This window comes from Sorex araneus, chromosome 3, assembly GCF_027595985.1.
Source record: "Sorex araneus isolate mSorAra2 chromosome 3, mSorAra2.pri, whole genome shotgun sequence".
Lineage (NCBI taxonomy): Eukaryota > Metazoa > Chordata > Mammalia > Eulipotyphla > Soricidae > Sorex > Sorex araneus.
The window spans coordinates 205884890-205910204 of NC_073304.1; the positions used below are offsets into that span (position 1 = coordinate 205884890).

The window sequence follows — 25315 nt, forward strand, 5'->3', positions numbered from 1 at the left end:
CTATATATACATATATACATATATGTATATGTATATATATATATATTATCTTTTGGGGCCAGAGCAATCATACAGTGGGTAGGGTGCTTGCGCCTTTTATCAGCTAACCCAGGTTCAATCCCCAGTACCCCATATGGTTCCCAAATGCAGAGCCAGAAGTTAAGTCCTGGACACAACTGGTGTGACCTAAAAACAAAAACAAAGGCATGGGACTGCCTTTTACTGTCTTCTATATCCCGCTACATCCTGGCAATGTGCTTGTCTAGAAGGATACTTAGAAAATTTTTTTTGACTTTTTTTTCTTTTTAGAGTCAAAGTGGCACTAAGTGAATTATTTCATGTCATTCAGCCTCAATTTTCCTTCCTATAAAATGACATATTTTGAGTTAGGGGTTAATGACTTTATATGAAGAGACTTTGTACCATTTAAAAAACTTATTTATAAAGGATAAAATATATTAAAAGCTATCTTTCAGAGGCTGGAGCAATAGTTCAGTGGGTAGGGCATCTGCCTTGTACATAGCTGACCTTGGTTCGATCCATGTAATTCTATATGGTCCCCCAAGCACCGCCAGGAGTGACTCCTGAGTGCAGAACCAGGAGTAACCCCTGAACATTGCTGGTGTTGCCCAAAACAAACAAAAATAAATAAAACTTAAAAATGTTTATCAATTTTTAAGAAGCTGTCTTTCAAATGAGGTTCAATACTAATTCCTCAAAGGCTAAACTAACTTCTAAAACTGTAAGCTTACATGCTGTATGTGGAATATTTTTATTTTTCATTTAAAAAGGTATTGTATCATTAATTAGTGTTTGGGCTACACCTGGCAGTTCTCAGGGGTTCCACCTGGCATGGTGCTTGTGTATCACTCCTGGTGGAGCTTGGGAACTATGTGCTGGGGACCAAACCCTGACCACCTCCTTGCAAAGCATCTGCTCCTTTGAGCTCTCTCCCCAACCCCATTTTAATTGTTTTGAAATTATCTCTGGGCAAAGAGTATTACTTGTTTAAGCCACATTTAAAGTATGAAAGTTTTTATATTTAGGCTCTTTTGGTTTGCTTTGGTGCCTTACCTGGCAGCATTTTGGGCTACTCCCAGCTCAGTGCTCACAGGATCACTACTGATGATACTCGGGACCGTGTGCTGAGGTTGAAACACCTAGTACCATATGAAAGGCATGCACTCCAGTCTTTTCCATTTGTTTCTTTTTGGTTTTGGATCATACCCAGTAGTATTCAGGGCTTACTCTTGACTCTGCACTTGGGAATCACTCTTGGTATGCTTGGGGGACCATCTGGGATGCTGAGGATTGAACATGGGCTGGCTGTGTGCAGGTAAACGCCCTGTACTGTCACTCTGGTCCCAATACTCCAGCCTTATGAGCTGTCTCCCATCCTCTTTGCTTCTAATTATATATTAAAGTATATAAATCATCTAGATTTTGGAGTTTTAAGATTTTTATAATGTACTTATTCTTGTGCTCAAGTAATGTTTTGTCAGTTTCTTTGAAAAAATTTATTATTATTATTAATATTTTTTATTGTTATTTTGCTTTTTGGGTCACATCTGGCGATGCTCAGGGGTTAGAAAAAACAAGTCTACATATACCTTATGCTGTGAAGAAAATTCAACTATACAATTTAAAATGTTATATGTTAGAATTTGTACACTGTCAATAGTGAGAAGGTTTCCAAAATAAGTGCTAAAAAATAAAAGCATATAAACACTGCACCTAATTTTTGGCTTTTTGGATCATACCCAGCAATGTACAGGGGTTACTCCTGGCTCTGCACTCAGGAATTACTCCTGGCAGTTCTTGGGGACCATATGGGATGCTGAGGATCAAACCCAGATCATCCATGTGCAAGGCAAACGCCCTACCTACTGTACTATCATTCCAGCCCGCAGTGAATCTAATTTCAAGATAAATTACTCTATCAATTTAAACTCCAACATCATGTGGGAAGGTGAAAAAAGGATAATCTCCTTACACCCAGAAGAAGTGAAAAATCAGACACACACATTCCAACAGGTATTTACACATACACCCCCACTTTTTAAAAAAATGTTTAAAAATTTTTTTTTGGCCTGAGACGAAGCTCAGGGCTTCGTCCTGACTCTAGTGCTCGGGGATCACTCTGGCCGAGCTCGGTCATGTGAGGTGCAGACTCTGCCCTCGGTAACATCTCTCCAGCCCTTCACGCACTCATGCTGACAGTATCATCAAAGAGTAACATGCAATCTAATGTCTACAATGGGAGAGTGGATAAATAATATACAATGGGATATTTCTGAAATTAAAAAGGAAAGTTTGATACATGTTACAACATCAGCAAACCTTGAGAATACTGTGCTTAGTGAAATAAGTCAAAAGGACAAAGACAGTGTGATTTCTCATCATATTTTTTAAGTTTTATAGTTTTCTGAAGTTGTCATATTCATAGACACAAAATAATAAAATGGTGGCTTCCACGGGAAAAGGAGAGAATGTGGAAAGTTAATGGTAAATGAGAACAGTCTCAGTTGGGCAAAATGAAAAAAGATGTAGAGATGGATGGTAGAGATGATAGTATTAAAATGCCATTAGTGTACATTTAAAAAATGATTAAAATGATTAAAATGATAAAGTGTTATGCATCTTTTATCTGTATAAATAGGAAGGCAAACATAGTTGTGCTTTTGCTTAGTTCTTTTTCTGGCATCTAAAGAGAACTTCCTAGTGTATCTAAGCCATGTCTTTCCTTAAAAATAAAATCACTGGGACCAGAGCAATAGTCCAGTGGGAAGGGTGTTTGCCTTGTACGTGGCCAGTCAGTGTTTGATCTCTAATATCCCTAATGGTCACATGAGCACTGCCAGGAGTAATTCCTGAGTGCAGAGCCAGAGTAATCCCTGAGCATTGCTGGGTATGATCCGAAAAGCCAAAAATTAGGTGTAGTGTTTATATGCTTTTATTTTTTAGCACTTATTTTGGAAATCTTCTCACTATTGACAGTGTACAAATTCTAACATATAACATTTTAAATTGTATAGCTGAATTTTCTACACAGCATAAGGTACACATAGACTTGTTTTTTCTAATCTGATTATCTTATGTTTGTGTTTGAGATATAATTCTTTTCATTCTTTCAATTTTTTTTATTCTATATGCAGTCCTGTGCCTTAAGAACACTGCCTTCAGGAAGACACTAGAAAGTCTTTATGCAAATAAGTGTTTTTGGACATCTTATAAAAATTGAGTTTTATAAATATTAGTGTTTTTACAGTACATTCGTAATGCAATCTACTATGTATTAAGCGCAAGTTACATTTCTGTTAGCTAGGTTTTCAAATTCAATAAAATTACTGTGCTTTTTCAGTTTTGTTGGCTGTACAAAGTAGAACTATGTTGGTAAGAAAATAGCCATTGAGAATTTTCAATTCAGTTCCTTTTCTTCACACAGGTACCTCTACTCTCTTTTTCTTACTGGCTGCTTTAGAGATATCCATTATTTTGCTTCCTTAGGTAGATACTAAATTGGCTATATACCAATATACTCTCCACTATGTGCTCTAGTTTGTTATTCAATGACATATTTTAAGCATACTGTAACAACTGTTGAAGTGTAAAAAGAAATTAGAACATATCAATTAGAAAAATTATGCTAACTTTAATTGATTTATTTGTAAGGAAACACTTTCATGGTGCCTCCCCCCCAACACTTTTATTTTAAATTTAATCATCATGAATTACAAGGTTATACATGATCAGGTTTCAGGCCTAAAGTGTTCCAACACCAGTTCCTTCACCAGTGTCCACTTCGCTCTGTTGATCTCGAGTTGCCCTCCCATGCTTGACCTGCCTCTGTGGTAGGCACCTTTCTCCTTCTTCTCTGTCTCTGTCTCTGTCTCTGTCTCTGTCTCTATCTCTGTCTCTCTCCCTCCCTCCATCTCTCTCCTTTTTTCTCTTTCTTTTCTTCCCTCCCTCCTCCTCCCTCCCTCCCTTTCTTCCTTCATTCCTTGCTTGCTTCCTTGCTTCCTTCCTCTCCTTTCTTTCTTTTCTTTCTCTCTCCTTTGGGGTCACATCCAGCAATACTCAAGGGTTACTCCTGGCTCTGCACTCTCAGGAATTACTCCTGGTGGTGCTTGGGGGCCCATATGGGATGCCATAGATTAAACCCTGGTTAGCTGCGTGCAAGGCAAACTCCCTCCCCATTATACTCCAGCCCCTGGCAGGCACTGGTGTTTTTTTTTTTATTATTTTTTAGGTCACACGCAGCAATGCTCAGGGGTTACTCCTGGCTCTGCACTCAGGAATTACTCCTGGCGGTGCTCCGGGGACCATATGGGATGCTGGGAATCAAACCTGGGTTGGCCACATGTAAGACAAATGCCCTACCTGCTGTGCTATCACTCCAGCCCCTTGCAGGCATTGTTTTAAAATAATTAATTTTAGCAATATGGTTTGCAATAATCTTACCCATGGGGTTTCATGCATAACACCACCACCTTTTTCAGCACCCTTTCTTCCTCTCAAATGACTACTTCCCTCCACCATTGCAAGGGGGCGGGAAACACACACACATATACACATACACACCACACACACACGTGAGCATACACACACAACTATATATATATATATATATATATATATATAGAGAGAGAGAGAGAGAGAGAGAGAACGAGCGAGCACACACCTGTACATGAAGAAAAATTCTAGCTCCTAATCACCTAATTGAGTTTTATTTTCCTGCCACTAGGGGGCGTACATGAAGAAAAATTCTAGCTCCTAATCACCTAATTGAGTTTTATTTTCCTGCCACTAGGGGGCGTACATGAAGAAAAATTCTAGCTCCTAATCACCTAATTGAGTTGAGGAAAATAAAACTCAATTAGGTGATTAGGAGCTAGAATTTTTCTTCATGTACAGGTGTTTGCTTGCTCGAACTCTCTGTGTCAGTGTGTGAGTGTGTGTGTGTGGTGTGTGTAGCCCGGCAAGCTACTGAGAGTATCTCACCGTCACAGCAGAGCCTGGTAAGCTACCTGTGGCATATTCGATATGCCAAAAACAGTAACTACAAGTCTCACAATGGAGACGTTACTGGTGCCCGCTCAAGCAAATCGATGAGCAACGGGATGACAGTGATACAGTAAATCCTGTAGACCCTTCCTTGGGTGTTTTGATTTTTAAATTTAACTTAATTTGTTGGATATGTACACATTCATGGGACTAAAATTAAAATTTAAACTTTTAATAGTGTGTGTGTGCGTGTGTGTATATATATATTTTTTTCTCCTTTTTCCCCCATTGCTAGGAATCAAACCCAGGGCCTCACCTATACAAGGCTATCCTGCAGAGCAGCGTCCACCACTCTCAGCTTTTAAATCACTGAACTTGCTAAAATGATGTAATTCAGAAACTATCAACCATTATACTTATAGTCAAACTAGTTCTGCCAATCATTTAACATTTTTCTTTTATGTGAAATTTGATGCATATGCTATGTTTACTCCTATTTTAAAAAATAGAGTCAATATGGAGAAATAGAGGAACATTTTCATGAACTTTTACAATCCTATCCCCCTTTTGCTTTCAATATAAAAAGTGCCACCTCATAATAAATACATCCTTTAAAATATTCAGCATATAATTTATTATGTAATGCATTAGGTGCTAATCTGTTACTGTCTGTCACTGTCATCCTGTTGCGCATCGATTTGCTTGAACATGCACCAGTAATGTCTCCATTGTGAGACTTGTTGTTACTGTTTTTGGCATATCGAATATGCCACTGGATAGCTTGCCAGGCTCTCCCCTGCGAGCAAGATACTCTTGGTAGCTTGCCGGGCTCTCCAAGAGGGGCAAAGGAATCGAACCCGGGTCAGCCGCATGCAAGATAAATGCCCTACCCGCTGTGCTATAGCTCCAGGGCTGGAGGTGCTAATAAATTATATAAAAATTTAGATGAATTTTTATTTAGGTAGGGCTAGAGATAGGATTAGAGAGGTAGAACTAGAGAGATAGTACGGCAGGCAGGGTGTTTGCCTTGCACGTGGCTGACCTGGTTCAGTCCTCAGAGTGATTAATGAGCACAGATCCAGAAGTAAGCCTGAGCACTACTGGCTGTGGCCCCAAAACAAAACAAAACAAAACAAAACAAAAAATTTATCTAGATAAACTTAATACATGAACAATAAAAAATTAAAGTCAATAAAACTTTATATAAGTTTAGATATCGATAAATTAGAAACATGTAGAACATGGAATTTTAATTAAAATGATTTTAGAAATACGGAAAGTTTAGGGAATTGTGATATATTTAAGACTGTGCACTGTGGAGTTTGATTTCTGTCTTATCACTGTCAATTTTGTGACTTTTACCAATTATTTAACATCTTTGAGCTTTAACTTTATTATTTTTTAAAGTAATGTTAGTAGCTCATACAATTCATCATTTGGATTAAATCATTTACATTACATAATATGCATACAGCACCTAGTTCTGTGCCTGGAACATGATTGGTGCAAATGTCATCCTCTGTTTAATCCAAAGGTGTGCTGTCTTAACTGGTTCTCATTCATTCTAGAGAGTCTCACTCTGGGAAAGAGGAGATTCAACTTAATAGTAGACTGCATCTGTAAGTATAATTGTCCCCGTGCATAGAGCTCAGTTGTTTCATGGTATTCTACCTATAAAGGGAAAGTTTGGAAAGTTTCTTTCATCAGTGAAAATAATAAGCTGATGTTCATTGATTACTTGTATGGTAGTACTTTTCTCAGTGCTTTTTGCAGATTAATTCATTTATACCTCACAACGGTTATCTTAGATGAGTACTATTCACTACTGTTATTTTTATTTTAATGGGATGCAAGAACTGAGCCTCAAATACACTAATCATGCTCAATTTTACACAGATTGTCAACCGTTTAGAGCTGGCCTCTGAAGCCAGACAGTATAGCTCTGAGTTCCATGTTTCTGGCCCAACTATCTCAATAACTCAAGCATTTTGTTTTTGCACAGATCACTGGTTGTTTAACGTTAGTAATATTTGGAGAGTTTACTTATTTTATCCCTAAAAACACCTCCTCCCTCAAATGGTTATGACTACTAAATGATTGAAATATTTTAGAGTTCCAAATGCTTTTATCTTTTCAACAAAACGAAATTAATTTCAATATGTGTTTGGTTATAGAAAAAGGTGTGGGTGCTAAAGAAATAATTTACAAAAGTAAACATGACCTTCTAAAATTAGTTTCTCTGTTTTCAACAAATAACAATACCTCACTGGACAAAATGCAAGTTGATTAGAGCCATGAGGGGATACTTGTGGGATTTCTCCTTTCCAAGTTGAAGGAGGGGAACATGTTGAATACTGCGGGGAGCTTCTTTCGGTTGATGGTATGTCTGTCTTTGGATTTGTTCCAGCTGTGCTACAGTGCTGCTCGCCTCCTACCCACATGGATGCTCTAAGTAGTTGTGTCACTCCCACTGCCTCTTCCTATGCTCACTGCAACTACTTCCAGGTAAGATTTGTGGAACAGTAGACAGACATACTCTGTCCTTTACGTGAGCTATTATTGGCCTTGTGGAATTTTAGAGTGTACATTGATCTTTATGAGAAGCCAGGGTAAGTTGTAATTATGGCCTAAATTTTGTTCAATTAAAAAAATATAAAAGATGTTTGACAATTTTAGTTTTGTACTGTCTAATATTGGAGCCACTAGCCATATGTGGCTCTTTAACTTTAATTTAGTTTATTTCTCTGTCACACCAGCTACATTTCAAGTGCTCAGCTCATAGTCTAGTGGCCACCAAAAATCTCTGTAGGCAGAGAATATTTTCATCATTGTTGAAAATTAAGTTGAACAATACTGTTGTAAACTCTTACATGGTAGAATCAATACTAGATAAACTCTACAAGTACTTATGTTACCAAATGAAAAATTTTTCTAATATGGTCCGTCTTTTTTTTTAAGGAGGAAGGAAGGATGATGTCAAAATTAAGAAACTGAAGTGATGGTTCCCTTCACCTAAATTTAGATCCCATGTTGTAAACAAAGGCCCTTAATTATCTTCTCATTTATTAGAAATAAGTGCTTTGATTTAAATATTTTAAATTGCTTTTTGTGAAATAAGATTTAATCCATGTTTTGTGATTTAATTGCCGAAAGATGGGATTTTGTGTTTGTCTCTGATATTATCTAGCTGAGAGAGCTTCCATTCCTAAGAAAATATCTTGTGAGTGTCAGTCCAATACTCAAAAGAACATTCCTTTATTTTTCTATAACTTCTACATGGGAAGTTAAATTATAACCCTTTTGTTATTTGAAGAATATAGATTGAGAGCAAGGGAACGTTGTTGGACATTTTTCACCCTGGGAGGGTTTTCTGAGCATTGTTTGGGTTTCCCAGGGTCAATGCATCGACCACAATGCTTGAGTTTAACTCACGGCCTAGCAGTGAGGTGCTTCTTAGATCTAGTGTGCTGGGGGTGCTTCTAGGGCTACATCTGGCTGTTCCCGTCAGTGGGGGCATGCAGTGCCAGGAATCTCCTTGGCCCCTACTTAGACCTTTATATTTTCAATACTAGAGATCAAATCCAGGGCCTCATACCTGCAAGGCAGACTCTCTACCACCAAACCACATTAGTTGGACATTTTGAATGTCAAATAACACTGGGCAATGGTATTTAAGTCTTTCATCTTCATTAGAAGAACACATACACATGTGTGTAAGCATATCTACATATCTCTATATTTCACAGTTTCATGAATTAAATGCACTTGTTAGTGATCCAGACGTTTCCCTGATACATAGATACACACTACAGATACTGTGATATTACTTATGTCTTTATAATTCAGGGCTTAGTCTTGGCTCTGCACTTAAGGATCACTCATGGTGATGCTCACAGGACCATATGGAATTCCAAGGTTCAAATCCAGGTTGACTGTGTGTAAGACAAGTGCCCTACCTTCTGTACTATCACTCCAGATCTGCATTTATATTTAAATAAACCATTTAAAACATATTTGAAAAACCTTAATATAAAGATAATACATGTTCACTATAAGAAAATACAGATCAGTACACATAATTTTTTTATTAAAAAATTTGTTTTTGGTTTTGCGGCCACAGTTGGCAATTCTCAGGACTTACTCCTGACTACACACAGAAATCATTCCTAGCAGTGCCCAGGGGACCAAATGGGATGCTGGGGTTCGAACCTGGGTCAGCTTATAAAAGTCCTTACTTGCTGTACTAATCCAGTGCCACATAATTTTTTTTTTTAGTGGAATAAAAGGGAACATTTTAGAGGCCATTCTGAAAATAAATGTTAGTTTATTTGGCTTATCAATATTGGTGAGAGTGTGATAATGGTGAATGTAATGGTATGGGTTAAGAGCAAGAGCTCTTGAGGCGTGAAACCTGGGTTTGAAATCTGACTCCCTCAAATTATTTCATTGTGATTTTGGATAACTTGCAAAATTTTACTGAACTGGAAACAATCACATTTCACAGACCTACTGAAAGAATTAAATGTTATGGGGCTCGAGTGATAGAACAGTGGGTAGGGCATTTGTCTTGCATGTGGCTGACCAGGGTTCGATTCCCAGCATCCCATATGGTCCCCTGAGTACCGCCAGGCGTAATTCCTGAGTGCAGAGCCAGAAGTAGCCCATGTGCATCGCCAGGTATGACCCAAAAAGAAAAAAAATTAAATGTTATAAGGGACATATATATAATACTTTGGTTTGATTCCTTCTTCCCTCTCGGAGAGCCCGCAAGCTACTGAGAGTATCTCACCCCGCCCCCCCCCCCCCTGCATGGCAGAGCCTGGCAAGCTACCTGTGGTGTATTTGGTCTGCCAAAAACAGTAACAACAAGTTTCACTATGGAGACATTACTGGTGCCCGCTCGAGCAAATATTCAAGTCATTAATACACAATTATTATAGTGTCTTATAACATTAACTTATGGCATGTTTTATTTTTATTTAATTTTTCATTTTTGGGCTACACCCAGTGGTGTTCATGGGCTATTTCTGTCTCTGTGCTCAGGAGTGCCCTGGCAGTGCTCAGGGGACCATCAGCAGTTCTGGGGATTAAATTGGGGTTGACAATGCAAGAGAAAAATCTTACCTCCTGTACTTGCTCTCCAGCCTATGGACTATTTTAATCCTAGCGAGTTTAATCATAATTATCTCAGATTGTAAATATGTATTTTGTGTTTATAATGTGAGATAATATTTGTTAAATACATAATCTTTGCAAAACTTTGCATTTGGCAAAATTAGCTTTTTACATATTTAATAAGTGATTTATGTTCATAGCTTTGAAAGGAAACCTAATCTGTGAGAGAGTACCTCTTCAATATATCAGTCTAAAAATGACAGCTACTTTTAATCTGTTGAGAAAATAATCTCAGGAACAAAGAATATTTGCTGTTACATACATTTTCCCACAGATCATTTGGGCCAGACTATCCATACCTTCCCCAGAATCTATAGAATAATTGGTGTTTGAAATTACCTCACTACACTACTAAATAGTATATGAAAAATACAAGTGATATTTTTGTTTGTTTTTAATTAGTTATCATTATTAGTTCTGTTTTGGTGCATTGGAACTCCTCCCAGTGTGGTGCTTGGAGAACATTCAGCGCTGGGGATAGAGGGATAGAACCAGCCTTCTACTTACAAAGCATGCGCTCCAGCCCTTTAAGCTACCTGCCTCACCCCATGAGTGATGTGTTTTCAACTGTAATGGGAAATTTTTGGTATATAGATATTTTATCTGGTTGACATATAATAGCTGCTAAGTAAATGCCAACAGTATAATTGAAGCCACCATTGCGGAGAATCTGGCATTCCCATCTTCTTGATGAGCTTTAAGTTTATTCTATTTATATTTAGCATTCATCAGCATTAAGTGTTGTTGCTTTCCTCCTAATCTTATTTGATTTTCTATCCAAACAGTCCTGTTTTCTCTTTTCTCAGAATCCTCCAATGCAATCCTCCTATCCAGTTGAATTTCTGCCTTCTAATTGGCCTTGCAGTGCTACTGATGAAAATAAAAAGACAGAAGTAAATCTAGAGGCTGTTTTTCAGATAGTAGATGAGTTGCATTCCTCCCCTAAATTGGAGATGGTAAAGGTGGAGCCTGTCGAAAATCAGTGTCCAACATCTCAGTCTAACAGAGGCCAACATATCCTAGCTAATTCAAACAGCAGCAACCCGTCTGCCACGAGTCAGGCCAGCCAGCTGGAGCCTCTTACTCCTGTAGGCTCAGATATTACATCTTTTGTGGTTGGAACAGAACAAGCAATTACCTGCTCTCTGCCACAGTCACCTGAGTACATCTATACCATCCACACAGCTCAGCCTGTTGAAAATACAGCAGTGCAGGAATCTGCTGCTCTCCAACAAGCTCATGTCAAACTGAAGGAGCAGCTAAGTCATAATCCATCTCCATCATCAGTAGTTTTTGTGCAGGAAGGGCTGCCATTCAGCACACACCAGGTAAGGGTACAAAATAAAAATCTGAATAAATCTCATAGTCCCTCATGCTTCTTGCTAAAGACCATGTAGGGGAGAGTTTGATGAGATTTTATTTGGAGGGGGTGCAAGTTAAGCTTTGCAGATGGATCCCGTCCCTGTGGTACTGCCTGAAAGATTCAGAAATAAGTAACCTTGACTTCCAGGTGTCTTCTCTCGATGTGGTCTGAAGTCGTTGTGATGGAAAATTAGTTTGAAAGCATCACTTGACTTTCTTTCCATATCTGAATGGACTGGCTGGGCCTGTCTGCTAAAATAATGCCACAAAGAAGGGATAGTGTATATAATAATATCAGATAATACCAGGATTTCTCTGGTCATCTGTTGCATGAAGCTAGAAATGTGGCTGGAGGTTTTATTTTTTTAATACTTTCTTATAGAGTTATTGAATTCTAATTTGACTCATGAGCATACTGTGTTTGAACATTTTTTTTACTGATACTTGCATTCCTAAAGCAGAGCTCTGACTGGTTTGAGAGACTTACTCTGAAGGTAGAGAGGCTAATTATTGCTTTCAGTTTAAGGCCAGAAAAAGACTAAACTTTGCTTCTAAATAAAAAGTGCTTCTAAAAAAATGAAAATATTTATTCAAATTACTGCCTATGTATTAAGTATTTTTTCTACTTTTAATTTTTTAAATATTAGTCTGGTATATGTGGTTTTTTTTTTTGTCCCATGCCTTTTGGGCCACATCTGGCAGTACTCAGGGCTAACTCCTGGCTGTGCCTGGGGGACCATATAGGGTACTGGGGATCGAATCTGGGTCAGCTGTGTTTGAGGCTAGCACCCGACCTGATGTATTGTCGATCTGGCCATTAACTCTAATGTTAGAACCATATGTCTTAAGGTTTTTCACAACTCACTTTTAAAAGTTTAACGGTTGGAAAACAGTGTATTAATTATATGTCAAAATAATATTGTATATTCAGTAGATTAAAGATAGACTTACTGTATTTCAAATGTTCTTATGGGAAGAACACAAAATTTGTTTTTATTACTTCATTGTCAAATTTAAATTTTGTACCTTAAATTGCATTCACACAGTAAATTTTCTTTTTCTTTTTCTTTTTTTTTTTGCTTTTTGGGTCACACCTCGAGATGCACAGGGGTTACTCCTGGCTCTGCACTCAGGAACCACTCCTGGCGGTGCTCAGGGGACCATATGGGATGCTGGGAATCGAACCTGGGTTGGCCGCGTGCAAGGCAAAAGCCCTACCCGCTGTGCTATCGCTCCAGTAAATTTTCTTTAAATATTTAGCATCATAATTTGGTTATATTTTATATTTCTAGTAGAATTTTATTCTTTTAAAATGATAGTTAAAATATTTTAATTAGGTTTTAAAATATCAAATTATTTTAAAATAAATTTATAAATAGAGTATTTCAGAAATTTGTCACCTGTTGCAGGTATTGGACATTTCAAAGGAAACAGGAAATCCAAGAAAGGCTCCTATCTAATAAGTAGACTAGTAAGCAAGAATTTATTAGGACTGAAGTTTATACAGTTTTGAGGGCCTCACTTAGACAAAGAATACACAGCAGAACAAAGTTTCCATAGCCTAGCTGGCACCATTCAACAGGATTATTCCTCTGGTCATTTTATTATCACTTACAGGAGGAAAAAATCTTATGGAAGGAATAGTATAGTAATGTATAGTAGTGGTCTATGTGGAAAAAATAGTAGTGGTCACCAATTGTAAATTTATGTGTATACTAGAAAAATCAATAAACTCTGTGGCGAGTCTTCCTCTGACTATCAGCAAGTGTTTTAGAGCCTTCTGTAGAATGGTTTGTTGTGTGTAGGGAAACATGCATTTTACTCAATGCTCAGATAAGCTTCACAAAATCAAAGATAGTATTAATCAGAAATATGAAAAACCTAACAAATGTTTATTGGATCATGTTTTTGCAATAGAACTCCTTTATAACTTCTAGTAGAGATTTTGGGGTAATTCATAATAATGTGTTGGTTTAATATTTTAGGTGGATGCCAGTATAAAATGCCCGTCCAATCCGCCTGAAAATATCTTGCCTTCAGAACAGATGGGATACCTTATTTCAGAAATGGGGCCTGCTAGCAAGCCTAGTAAAGACACAAGTGTATCCACCCCAGCCAGAAACAGAGAGCGAAGAAGCAACTCACAGCAAGGAAAGTCCCCTGGTAAGAATTTTTGAGCTCTGGAATGCTGGAAGTAGAACCACAGTGTAAAATTGTATATGAATGAGTTTTTATGGGTCTTAATTATATTCATCATTTATAATTGTTATCTCATTGCTTTTTAGATAACTGTAGTTTTAACTTCTTTTTTTATCAATTATTTTTGTAAGGTAGAGAAATTATTTTTCTAATATTGTATATAAAAATAAATCTAAAAAAATAAAGATTTTTTATTTTATTTTTATATTTTTAATTTATTTATTAGTGAGTCACAGTGAGGGTACTGTTACAGGTTTATACATTTTCATGCTCATGTTTCCCTCATACAAAGTTCGAGAACCCATCCCTTCACCAGTGCCCATTCTCCACCAGAAATAAACCCAGCATCCCTCCCACCCACCCAATCCCATCTCCCCCCACCCTCCCCTGCCACTGTGGCAGGGTATTCCCTTTTGTTCTCTCTCTCTAATTAGGTGTTGTGGATTGCAATAAAGGTGTTGAGTGGCCATTGTGTTCAGTCTCTAGTCTACATTTAGCATACTTCACCCTTCCCCTGCGTGGCCTCCAACCACATTTTGTTTGGTGTTCCCTTCTCTATCTGAGCTGCCTAAGTAAAGATTTTTTTAAAACTATATGTAAACACCATGATTTACAAAGTTGTTCACAATCCAGTTGTTTCAGGTGTTCAGTATTTCAACACCAGTCCCATCAATGTGCCCTTCCCTTCACCAATGTCCCTAGTTTTGTAACCACCCTCCAAGCCTGCTCCCCTAGTAGGTACTAATTAATGAACTTTATATTGCTTAATTACTACGTGTGTTTTGTAATGGTGTTGCTAAAGTCATGACCTGAGGATTTACTGAAATATTAGGTGTGAGTTGTACCTTCTGTGTTACTGTTTTCACTCATTGAGATAGTGGGCTTCCACTCAATTTCCCCATCTAATGTTTTTATTTCTCCTGGGCTGTACACTCTGTGAAGTTTAAAGGTGTTGTGCAGCCACCTATTTGGCTGCTATCTCCAGGGGTTTTGGAGCTGGGATGATCAACTGCAGGTGACTCTGACCTTTCTGAGATCAGTCGTGAAACTGGGTCATTTCTCTGGCAATGCGGGGGATGGGGGGGGGGGAGCCAGATGTGGGTGGGTGGAATGCGAGGCCTTTGTTAGGGAGGAGACTGTCTGCCCCCATCTGCCTAGGGTCCAGAGATCTTGGGCCAGTGGCAACCAGGCCTTCCTGGAATAATGCAGCTGCCTGTGAATCTTCCTGGATGTAACCATTTTTGCTTTCAGTAAAATAGAACATATTTCAATAACAGCCGAGGAATTTGCATTACTTACGAGAAGACAAAGGTGGAGGGTGATTTAATAACTGTCTTCAGATGCCAAAGACTTTGTAGTAATTTTATTTTTTGAGGGGAAGGTTTGGGCCACACTCAGACATGGAAACCACTCCTGGTTCTGCAGTTCTGTGCTTTGGGGCTGCTCCAGGGAACCATGTGGTGCTAGGGATCCAACCTGGATTGGCCACATGAAATCACCTTAACCCTGCTATTTGTCTGGCTCCGAAGAGTTTGTAATCAGAAATGTACTTGTTCTCTGTCTCTGTCTCTCTCTCCCCTCTCTCCCCCTCACCCCTTCTCTCCCTCCTCCCTATCCCTTTCCCTCCCTCCCTGCATTCCATCATCAGGATGGGGTCAGAGCACTGGGGATTGAACCGAGGTCACCCAGGTGCAAGGCAAGTGCCCTACCCATTGTACTATTTTTCTGCCCCTCGGTACACTTCTTCTCTTAATAACAGGCTATCGAACGAGAAGGAATTCCCCAAGACTGAGGCATGCAAAAAAAAAATTTAGATAAGCATTAAAGACATTATCCTGAGCACATCATAAAGATGTTGTAAAGTATGATTGTGTACCACATTGTTTTCCTTTTGATTTGTAGGAGTTATTCTTTTAGGCACATATTGTTCATTCTACTATTTTCAGAGAAAGACAATCTTTTTTTTGGGGGGGGGTCATACCTGGTGATGCTTGATGGCTCTATTCCTGACTGTGTGCTGGGGGCTGGCTGCTGGTGATGCTTGGGGAACCAAGCAGAGCGTGAAGAACACCATGCAGTGCCAGGATCAGACTTGGGCCTCTGGCATGCAAAGCCTGCATTTACCATCTCTTTGGATCCAAAGTAATTTTCTTAAGAAAATAATGGCACCTAGTAATACATGTTTGGTTGGATAATATATCAACGTATGTTCCAATAAAGTCATCAATAAAGTCATCAAAGTCTTCAATGGACAACTTTAGTATCCTTAAACTAAGTGCTTGTTAGAGGTAGAAAATTTGGGTAGACTCAGAATGTTTTACCTATAAAATTTTGAAAAATGTTTATAACTTCTCTGATAATCACTCTGAAAAGTAAACTAATTGTGATATTATTATTTTTATTTTTTATTTATTATTATTATTTTTTGCTTTTTGGGTCACACCGGCAATGCACAGAGGTTACTCCTGGCTCTGCACTCAGGAATCACCCCTGGCAGTGCTCAGGGGACCATATGGGATGCTGAGAATCGAACCCGGGTTGGCCGAGTGCAAGGCAAATGCCCTACCCGCTGTGCCCCGATATTATTTTTTTTTCCTTTTTGGGTCACACCTGGCGATGCACAGGGGTTACTCCTGGCTTTGCACTCAGGAATCACTCCTGGCGGTGCTCAGGGGACCATATGGGATGCTGGGAATCGAACCCGGGTCGGCCGCGTGCAAGGCAAACGCCCTACCCACTGTGCTATCGCTCCAGCCCGCGATATTATTATTTTTAACAAAGAATAGCTATTGTTCAAGTCATAGAATTCCTTCTATAGAAACACTTTATTAAAAGCAGTCTTACCTTTCCCCTAAGATCAGGGACAAGACAAGGATGCCCACTCTAACCACTTCTGTTCAATATAGTACTGGAGCTACTTGCAATAGCTGTTAGGCAAGAAAAAGATATTAAGAGCATCCAGATAGGAAAGGAAGAAATCAAACTCTCACTATTTGCAGATGATATGATACTATATCTAGAGAAGCCTAAAGCCTCTACTAAGAAACTCTTAGAAACAATAGACTTGTACAGTAAAATCGCAGGCTATAAAATCAATACCCAAAAATCCATGGCCTTCATATATGCAAACAATGAGACAGAGGAAAGGGACATGAAAAAAGCAACCCCATTCACAATCGTGCGCCAGAAAATCAAGTACCTCGGAATCAACTTAATGAAGGAAGTAAAGGACCTCTACAAAGAAAACTATAAAATGCTACTCCACGAAATAAAAGAGGACATGAGAAGATGGAAACATATTCCATGCTCATGGATAGGGAGAATCAACATTGTCAAAATTCAATATTCCCCAAAGCATTATACAGATTCAATGCGATCCCCATAAAGATACCCATGAAATTCTTCAAAGAAATGGATCAAGCAATCCTGAAATTCATATGGAACAACAAACGCCCACGGATAGCTAAAACAATTCTTGAGGAAAAGATGATGGGAGGTATCACCCTCCCCAACCTCAAACTTTGCTACAAAGCAGTAACAATTAAAACAGCATGGTACTGGAATAAAGACAAAGCCTCAGACCAATGGAACAGGGTGGAATATCCCTACACACAACCCCAAATGTATGATCATCTAATCTTTGATAAGGGAGCAAGAAATGTGAAGTAGAGCAAGTAAAGCCTCTTTAACAAATGGTGCTGGCACAACTGGACAACCACATGCAAAAGAATGGGCTTAGACCTCGACCTAACACCATGCACAAAAGTCAGATCAAAATGGATTAAAGACCTCAACATCAGACCACAATCCATAAAGTACATTGAAGACAAAGTTGGCAAAACCCTCCACGATATTGAAGCTAAAGGTATCTTCAAAGATGACATGCAACTGATCAGCCAAATGGAAACAGAGATAAACAAATGGGACTATATTAAACTAAGAAGCTTCTGCACCACAAAAGATACAGTGACCAGAATAGAAAGACAACCTACAGAATGGGAAAGGATATTCACCCAATACCCATACAATAAGGAGTGATATCAAGGGTATATAAGGCACTGGTTTAACTCTACAAGGAGAAAACATCCAACCCCATCAGAAAATGGGGTGAAGAAATGAACAGAACTTTCCCAAGGAAGAGATACGAATGGCAAAAGACACATGAAAAAATGCTCTTCATCACTAATCATTAGGGAGATGCAGATCAAAACAATTATGAGATACCAACATACACCACAGAGACATCCAAAAGAACAAAAGCAACTGCTGTTGGAGAGAATGTGAGGAGAAAGGGACCCTTCTACACTGTTGGTGGGAATGCCAACTGGTTCAGCCCTTTTGGAAAACAATATGGATGCTTCTCAAAAAATTAGAAATTGAGCTCCCATTTGACCCAGCAATACCACTTCTGGGAATATATCCCAGAGAAATAAAAAAGTATAGTTGAAATGACATCTGCACTTATATATTCATCGCAGCACTGTTTACAATAGCCAGAATCTGGAAAAAAAAACCAAGTGCCCGAGAATAGATGACTGGTTGAAGAAACTTTGGTACATCTATACAATGGAATACTATGGAGCTGTTAGAAAAGATCAAGTTGTGAACTTTGCATATAAGTGGATCAACATGGAAAGTATCATGCTAAGTGAAATGAGTCAGAAAGAGATAGACATAGAAATATTGTGCTCATCTGTGGAATATAAAATAACAGAGTAGGAGACTAACACCCAAGAATAGTAGAAATAAGTACCAGGAGGTTCGCTCCATGGCTTGGAAGCCGGCCTCACATGCTGGGGAAAAGGCAGCTCAGATAGAGAAGGGAACACCAAGTAAAATGTGGTTAGAGGACCCGCTTGGGAAGAGAGATGCATGCTGAAAGTAGACTATAGATTGAACACGATGGCCACTCATTACCCCTATTGTGAACCACAACACCCAAATGGAGAGAGAGAACAAAAGGGAATGCCCTGCCACAGAGGTGGGGTGGGGAGGGGAGGGAGGATAGGATTGGGGGGTGGAAGGGATACTTGGTTCATTGGTGGTAGAGAATGGACACTGGTGGAGGGATGGGTGCTCGAACATTGTATGAGGGAAATACGAGCACGAAAATGTGTAAATCTGTAACTGTACCCTCACGGAGATTCACTAAGAGAGAATATAGCAGGTAGGGTTCTTTTTCTGCATGTGGCTGACCTGGGTTTGATTCCCAATATCCCATATGTTCTCCTGAGCATTGCCAGGAGTAGTTCCTGAGTGCAGTGCCAGGAGTAACCCTTGAGCATTTCGATGTGACCCCAAAACAAACAAAACCTGTCTTAATCACTTACCTTAGTGATTCAACTTAGTTTGCACTGTAAGTTTTTTTTTTCTTTTTGGGTCACACCTGGCGATGCACAGGGGTTACTCCTGGCTCATGTACTCAGGAATTACTCCTGGCAGTGCTGGGTGGACCATATGGGATGCTGGGAATCAAACCCGGGTCGGCCACAAGCAAGGCAAATGCCCTACCCGATGTGCTGTTGGTCCAACCCCTGCACTATAACTTTTGGTGGCTTATATGGCACAATCCAGATCAAAGATTATTATTTCTCATCACTGAAGACTGTTTAAACAATTGCATAATCTTTTTTTTTTTCCCAGGAGTTAGTACAGATTTTTTTTCTTTTTCTCCCCCCCCCCTCCTTTTTTTTTTCATTGAATCACTGTGAGAACTGTTACAGGGCTTTCAGGATCAGGTCTCAGTCATACAATGATCAAACACCCATCCCTTCACCAGTGCACATGTTCCACCACCAAGAACCCTAGCGTACCCCCTCTCCCACTCCCCCTTGCCTATGTGGCAGATGATTTTCACTTTACTCTCTCTTTACTTTGGTTACATTCAATTTCCGACAGAAACCCACTATTATTATTTGGAGTCCACCCCTCCCCCAACAATCAGACCTGTTGAAATGGCATCATTGTATCATATGTTTTCTATTGTTAATAACAGAGCATATGATGTTGCACGGTCGCAAAAGCAGCCGCCCAGTTTTGGGATTCTGGTATTTTAGTAATTAAGCCCAGAGGTATTTCTGCAATAGATTAATTTATGTGCCTCTGGGATCATGGCTGTTCAGGAGCGGAGGAGCTGTTTGTGGGTGGCTGCTGGGGTCTCATTTGGGCAGGACCAGTTCCACGCCCCCCCCCCCACCATCTCAAGATTTCCTGCGTGCCTCATCACTGCAGGCTCCTACCTCTCTGTCCAGTTGGCTCTGAAAGGTGTCGGTCGCAATGCTTTCGCAAAGGGGAAAAGGCCGAGGGACAAAAACCCTTCCCCTCCTTGGGCTGCACGGGGCTGTAGCTTAGTTCACAGTCCATGAGTATATCTGCCAGCAGCTGCTGCGTTCTGAGATTGGTTTCTGTTCCTCTGGGATAATGGCCGCACAAGGGTGGTGGAGCCGTTCCTGAGCGGCTTTTTGTATATCAGGAAAGGTTTGGAGAAATGGCCCCAGTCCCACATACCAGAGCCATTTTAGTAGAAGCTCAGTGTCGCCAGGACTCCATCTGGAGAAGGTGCAATTGCATAATCTTTGACGGTAATTTAGAAAAGGAAAGAAAATATTGTGATGTACCTTTTTTTCCCCCTCTTTTGATGGTTCTGGGGATCAAACTCATGGCCTCGCATGCAGTCTTCTCCTGGGCCACACCACCAGCCCTAGGAAGACCTGATGTCTTACCATACAGAAAGCTTGGTGAAACTGGTTTTCTCATAAAGATCAGTAAAGTTAGATTATAGAGAATAAATAACATTCAAACTTACAGATTAATAATATAGCTAATATTTTACTCATAATCATTGTACTGATTGTATCATAAAAGTTTTTCATCTTTCATTTGTGCTTTTTTTTTATTGTATCCAAGAAACCATTGACAAGATCAAAGTCCTGGTGTATTTCCAGTTCTTGTATGAGTTTCATAGTTTAGGGTCTCACATTTATTTTTTTTTAATTTTATTTTATTGAATCACCATGTGGAAAATTACAATGCTTTCAGGCTTAAGTCTTAGTCATACAATGCTGAAACAACCATCCCTTCACCAGTGCCCATATCCCACCACCGAAGACAAAAAAAAAAAAACCACAGTACACCTTCCATCCCGCCCACCCCTGCACCCCCCCCACCTTGTAACTGATAAATTTCACTTTACTTTCTATTTACTTTGGTTACATTCAATATCTCAACACAAGCCTCACCATTATTATTAGGAGCACCCCACTAGAGTCAGACCTGTTGTGAAGAGAAATGAGGTCGCGCAGCCACAGTAGCGGCCGCGTGGTTTTGTATTTCTGTACACTAACAACTAAGTCCAGGGAGATTTCTTCCAGATATTCGATCATTGCAAGCTTGTAAACCCCATCTGTGGTCGTCATTAAATGGCGGTCCCCACGCCCTTCATCCCCGGGAAGGGACAGGCGCGCGAGAGATACCTTTCCCCTCCTGGGCGGGCATGGGGCCGCGGCTTAGTTCTCTGGCTGGAGACAATCTGCAAGGAGCTGCCCATGTTGAAGTTGGTTCAGCTGGGTCTGGATTCACGCTCGTGCAGCTGCAGAGGAGCCGCACGCGTGTGCGGGCCCCGGGGTCACATCTCGGCAGCGGTGGGAGGGGCCGGTGCCTCCCACCTTCCCAAGTAGGGTCTCACATTTAGGTCTTTAACCCTTTTGAATTATATTTTGCACATGGTGAGAGATGAGGCCTAACTTCATTCTTATGAATGTGGATATTAAGTTTTCACCTCACCATTGATTGAAAAACCTGACCTTTACCCATTCTCTAATGGTGTTGTTTCTTGGTTGTTTTTGGGTTTGTTTGTTTTTTGCCACACTCGGTGATTCTTAGGGCTCACTTCTGACTCTGGACTCAAAAATCACTCCTGGCAGTGCTTGGTGGACCATATGGGATTCTGAGGGTCAAACCTGGGTTGGCTGCATGCAAGGCACCTTAATGCTATACTAGTCGCTGGCCCCCTTCTCTAATGGTTTATTTATGGTCTCTCTATTTTAGTCTATTGTTGTATTTGTCTGGCTTTATGCCAGTATCATATGATTTTTGTATTAGAGGGAATCAAAGCATTTTGGGAGTCTCCAGGGGAGCATTGAAAACTTATGTCCTTGACCAGCTGGGGTTTCCCCAACTTTAGAGAACCAGAAAAACTTATCTTTATTTGGGCCGGACTGATAGTACGGTGGGTAGGGCATTTGCCTTGCAAGCAGCCAAACTAGGTTTGGTCCCTGGCAACCCATATGGTCTCCTGAGTACCACCAGGAATAATTCCTGAGTGCAGAGCCAGGAGTAATAACCAGTGAGTATCGCTGGGTATGTCCACAAACAAAAACAAAAAAAAAAACCCTCATATTTCTTTAACTACTCAATTCTGCCATTATAGCTTAAAAATAACCATAGGAATATATAAATAAATAATGATAACTATGTTCAGTAGGACATTATTTTCAAAAACAGAGGCTAGGCCTAATATAACCTAATATAACGGCTAACCACTGATTTAGACTAACAGTTTATTTTTGAACAGCAATAATGGAAGGCAGAAAAGAACAAAATCATATTTTCAATATCTTGAAAGTTGCAATTCTTAGAATTCTCTATGCAGCAAAAAAAATCTTTCATGAATGAAGAAAAAGTGATATTTCTAGATAAATATGAGATCACATACCATACCAGATAAATGCTAAAGGAAATTCTATATGATGTTCTTCAGGCAGAAGGAAGCTGAAATAAAGATATAGATTACTCTGTGGTTTGGTGACACATACTGAAATTTCCTGAATAGTTACCGATGCAATAGATATTATACAAAAGAAGGCAGAAAAGGGGATAGTATTAGTGAAAAGGTAAAGAGGAAAAAGAGAAAACAAACAAACTCCTATGGCTATAGAGGCATATAGATTAAAAATAAGTGGAAGGGACCTGGAGAAAGGCTACAGTTCAATCCCTGACACCAGATGGTCCCTCTACCATTGCCAGGTATGGCCTTCAAGGCTGTGGGGACTGAACCAGAGTTGGCCATGTGCAAGGCAAATGCCTACCCAGTGTACTATCTCTCCAGTCCCTAGTATAGTAGTTTTAATATCAGATAAAATAGACTTTAAGATAAAGAGTATTATAAGGAGTACTATTTCATAATGTTGAACAAATCATCAGGGAAGGATACAAATTGTAAATGTGTTTTCTATAATAATAATCAAAATACTTAAAGCATATATTGACTGTAGTTAGAGAGAAACATAAAATTTCTTAGCATAATAGGATATTTTTTAAACACTTCTAAGTAATTGATAGAATATTTAGACTAAATATCAGTAAAGACTTAGCAGACCTGAACATATAACTAACCACCTTGATCTAGTTGACGTTTATGGAGTACTACAGATACTGCCCATATATGTTAATTTCAGATGATATAGTGCTATCCATTAGGATATGTTGTATGCTCCACCATAAAACAAACCTCAACAAATAAAGAGACATGGGGATGAGAGCCATAGTACAGTGGGTGGGGCATTTGCTTTGCACAGACCAACCCAGCTTCAATCTCCAGCACCCAATATGGTTCCCCAAGCCTACCAGGAGTGATCCAAGCCCACCAGCAGTGATCCTCAAGTATCGATCCAGGAGTAAGCCCTGAACACAGCCAGTTTGGCTCCAAAATAAAGCATGACAACAGGGATGTTGAGGTAGTACAGGGAGTAAGGTGATTGCCTTGTGTCCTCACAATCCCAGTTTGATACCTGGTACCACATATGGCACCCTGAGGACCACCAGGGGTCGCTCCTGAGCACCTCTGGGTGTGCCCAAACTCTGAGTCCCCATCTCTCATTGGGGTATAGTATGCTATACCCCATTGGAATAGTATGCTAGCCATCATGCATTATTTAAATCCTTGACTATACTTATGAAATATGCAATATATATGAAAAGAGATGTAAGATAAGCATTGGAAATAAATTTTAGATGCTAAATAGAAAATTTTTCAAATTGATAAAAGACATGTGTATATTATTTATGAGTAGGAGCGTTAGCCCAGCGGGTAGGGCGTTTGCCTTGCATGAGGCTGACCTGGGTTCAACTCCCAGCATCCCATATAGTCCCCTGAGCACTGCCTGGAGTAATTCCTGAGTGCAGAGCCAGGAGTAATCCCTGTGCATCACTAGGTGTGACTCAAAAAGTAAAAAAAAAAAAAAGATACCACTCAGAAATTGAAAAGTCAGGGATGATAGTACAGTTGGTAGGCATTTGCCTTGCATGCAGCCGACCAAGCCTGCAAAGAATAATTCTTCTGTGCAGAGCCCCAAGTAATCCCTGAGCATCACTGAGTGTGGCCCAACCCCCTTCCCCCAAAATGTAAAGGAAGGCACATCAGTCTAGGAGAAAATAATGACAACACATATCACAAAAGACCGGGTACCAGGGAGGTAGCTCATGTCATATATTTATTTTTCTGAGTTTGATCCCTGAAGGCGTGTCACCCTCCCACCCCTGCCCCCCAGCCCCCGCCTGCTCAGCACCCAGTGTGAGACCTGCGGAGTATGTCAGGGAGTATGTCCCTGAGCTCTGCTTGGGCGGCCACTTCCATCTTCCCAAATGGCATATGTAGAATGTAAAAATGACTCATACAGTGCAAGTGAAAAATGAGAGGGGGGCAGTCAAAACGTTAAAGGACACATTTATGTCTGTCCCTCTCTTTCTGACTCTTTTCACTTAGCATGATAGTCTCCATGTCTATCCATTTATAAGCAAATTTCATGACTTCATCTCTCCTAACAGCTGAATAGTATTCCATTGTGTAGATATACCAAAGTTTCTTTAACCAGTCATCTGTTCCAGGGCACTTGGGTTGTTTCCAGATTCTGGCTATTGTGCTAGCAATGAACATATAGGTACAGATGTCATTTCTACTATGCTTTTCTGCATCCTTGGGATGTATTCCCAGAAGTGATATTGCAGGGTCAGATGGAAGCTCAATTTCTAGTTTTTGAAGGACTGTCCATATTGTTTTCCAGAAAGGCTAGACCACTCGGCATTCCCACCAACAGTGAAAGAGCGTCCCTTTTCCCCCACATCCACACCAGCACTGGTTGCTTTTGTTCTTTTGAATGTGTGCCAGTCTCTGTGGTGTGAGATCATACCTCATTGTTATTTTAATTTGCATCTCCCTGATGACTAGCGATGTGGAGCATTTTCTTCATGTGCCTTTTGGCCATTTGTATTTCTTTTTTGAGGAAACTTTCTGTTCATTTCTTCTCCCCATTTTTTGATGGGGTTGGAGGTTTTTTTCTTATACAATTCTACTAGTGTCTTGTATATCCTGGATATTAATCCCTTATCAGATGGGTATTGGGTAAATATTCTCTCCTATTCTGTGGGCTCTTTCTGTATTTTGATCACTGTTTCTTTTGAAGTGCAGAAGCTTCTTAGTTTGATGTAGTTCCATTTGTTTAAGTTTGCTTCCACTTGCATGGTCAGTGCTGTTTCATCCTTAAAAATGCTTTTAGCTTCAATGTCATGGACAGTTTTG

The 25315-nt window shown here is 39.7% G+C and overlaps 1 protein-coding gene across 1 annotated transcript in view; it reads left to right on the forward strand.

Annotated features, from left to right (window-relative positions):
* Positions 1-25315, forward strand: part of HSF5 (heat shock transcription factor 5) — a 55509-nt gene that overhangs the window by 13626 nt on the left and 16568 nt on the right. Inside the window, exons 3-5 of the mRNA XM_055129815.1 lie at positions 7412-7509; positions 10986-11507; positions 13527-13704. Of these exons, the coding sequence (XP_054985790.1) occupies positions 7412-7509; positions 10986-11507; positions 13527-13704 (798 nt within the window). The remainder of the gene's footprint in view (positions 1-7411; positions 7510-10985; positions 11508-13526; positions 13705-25315) is intronic.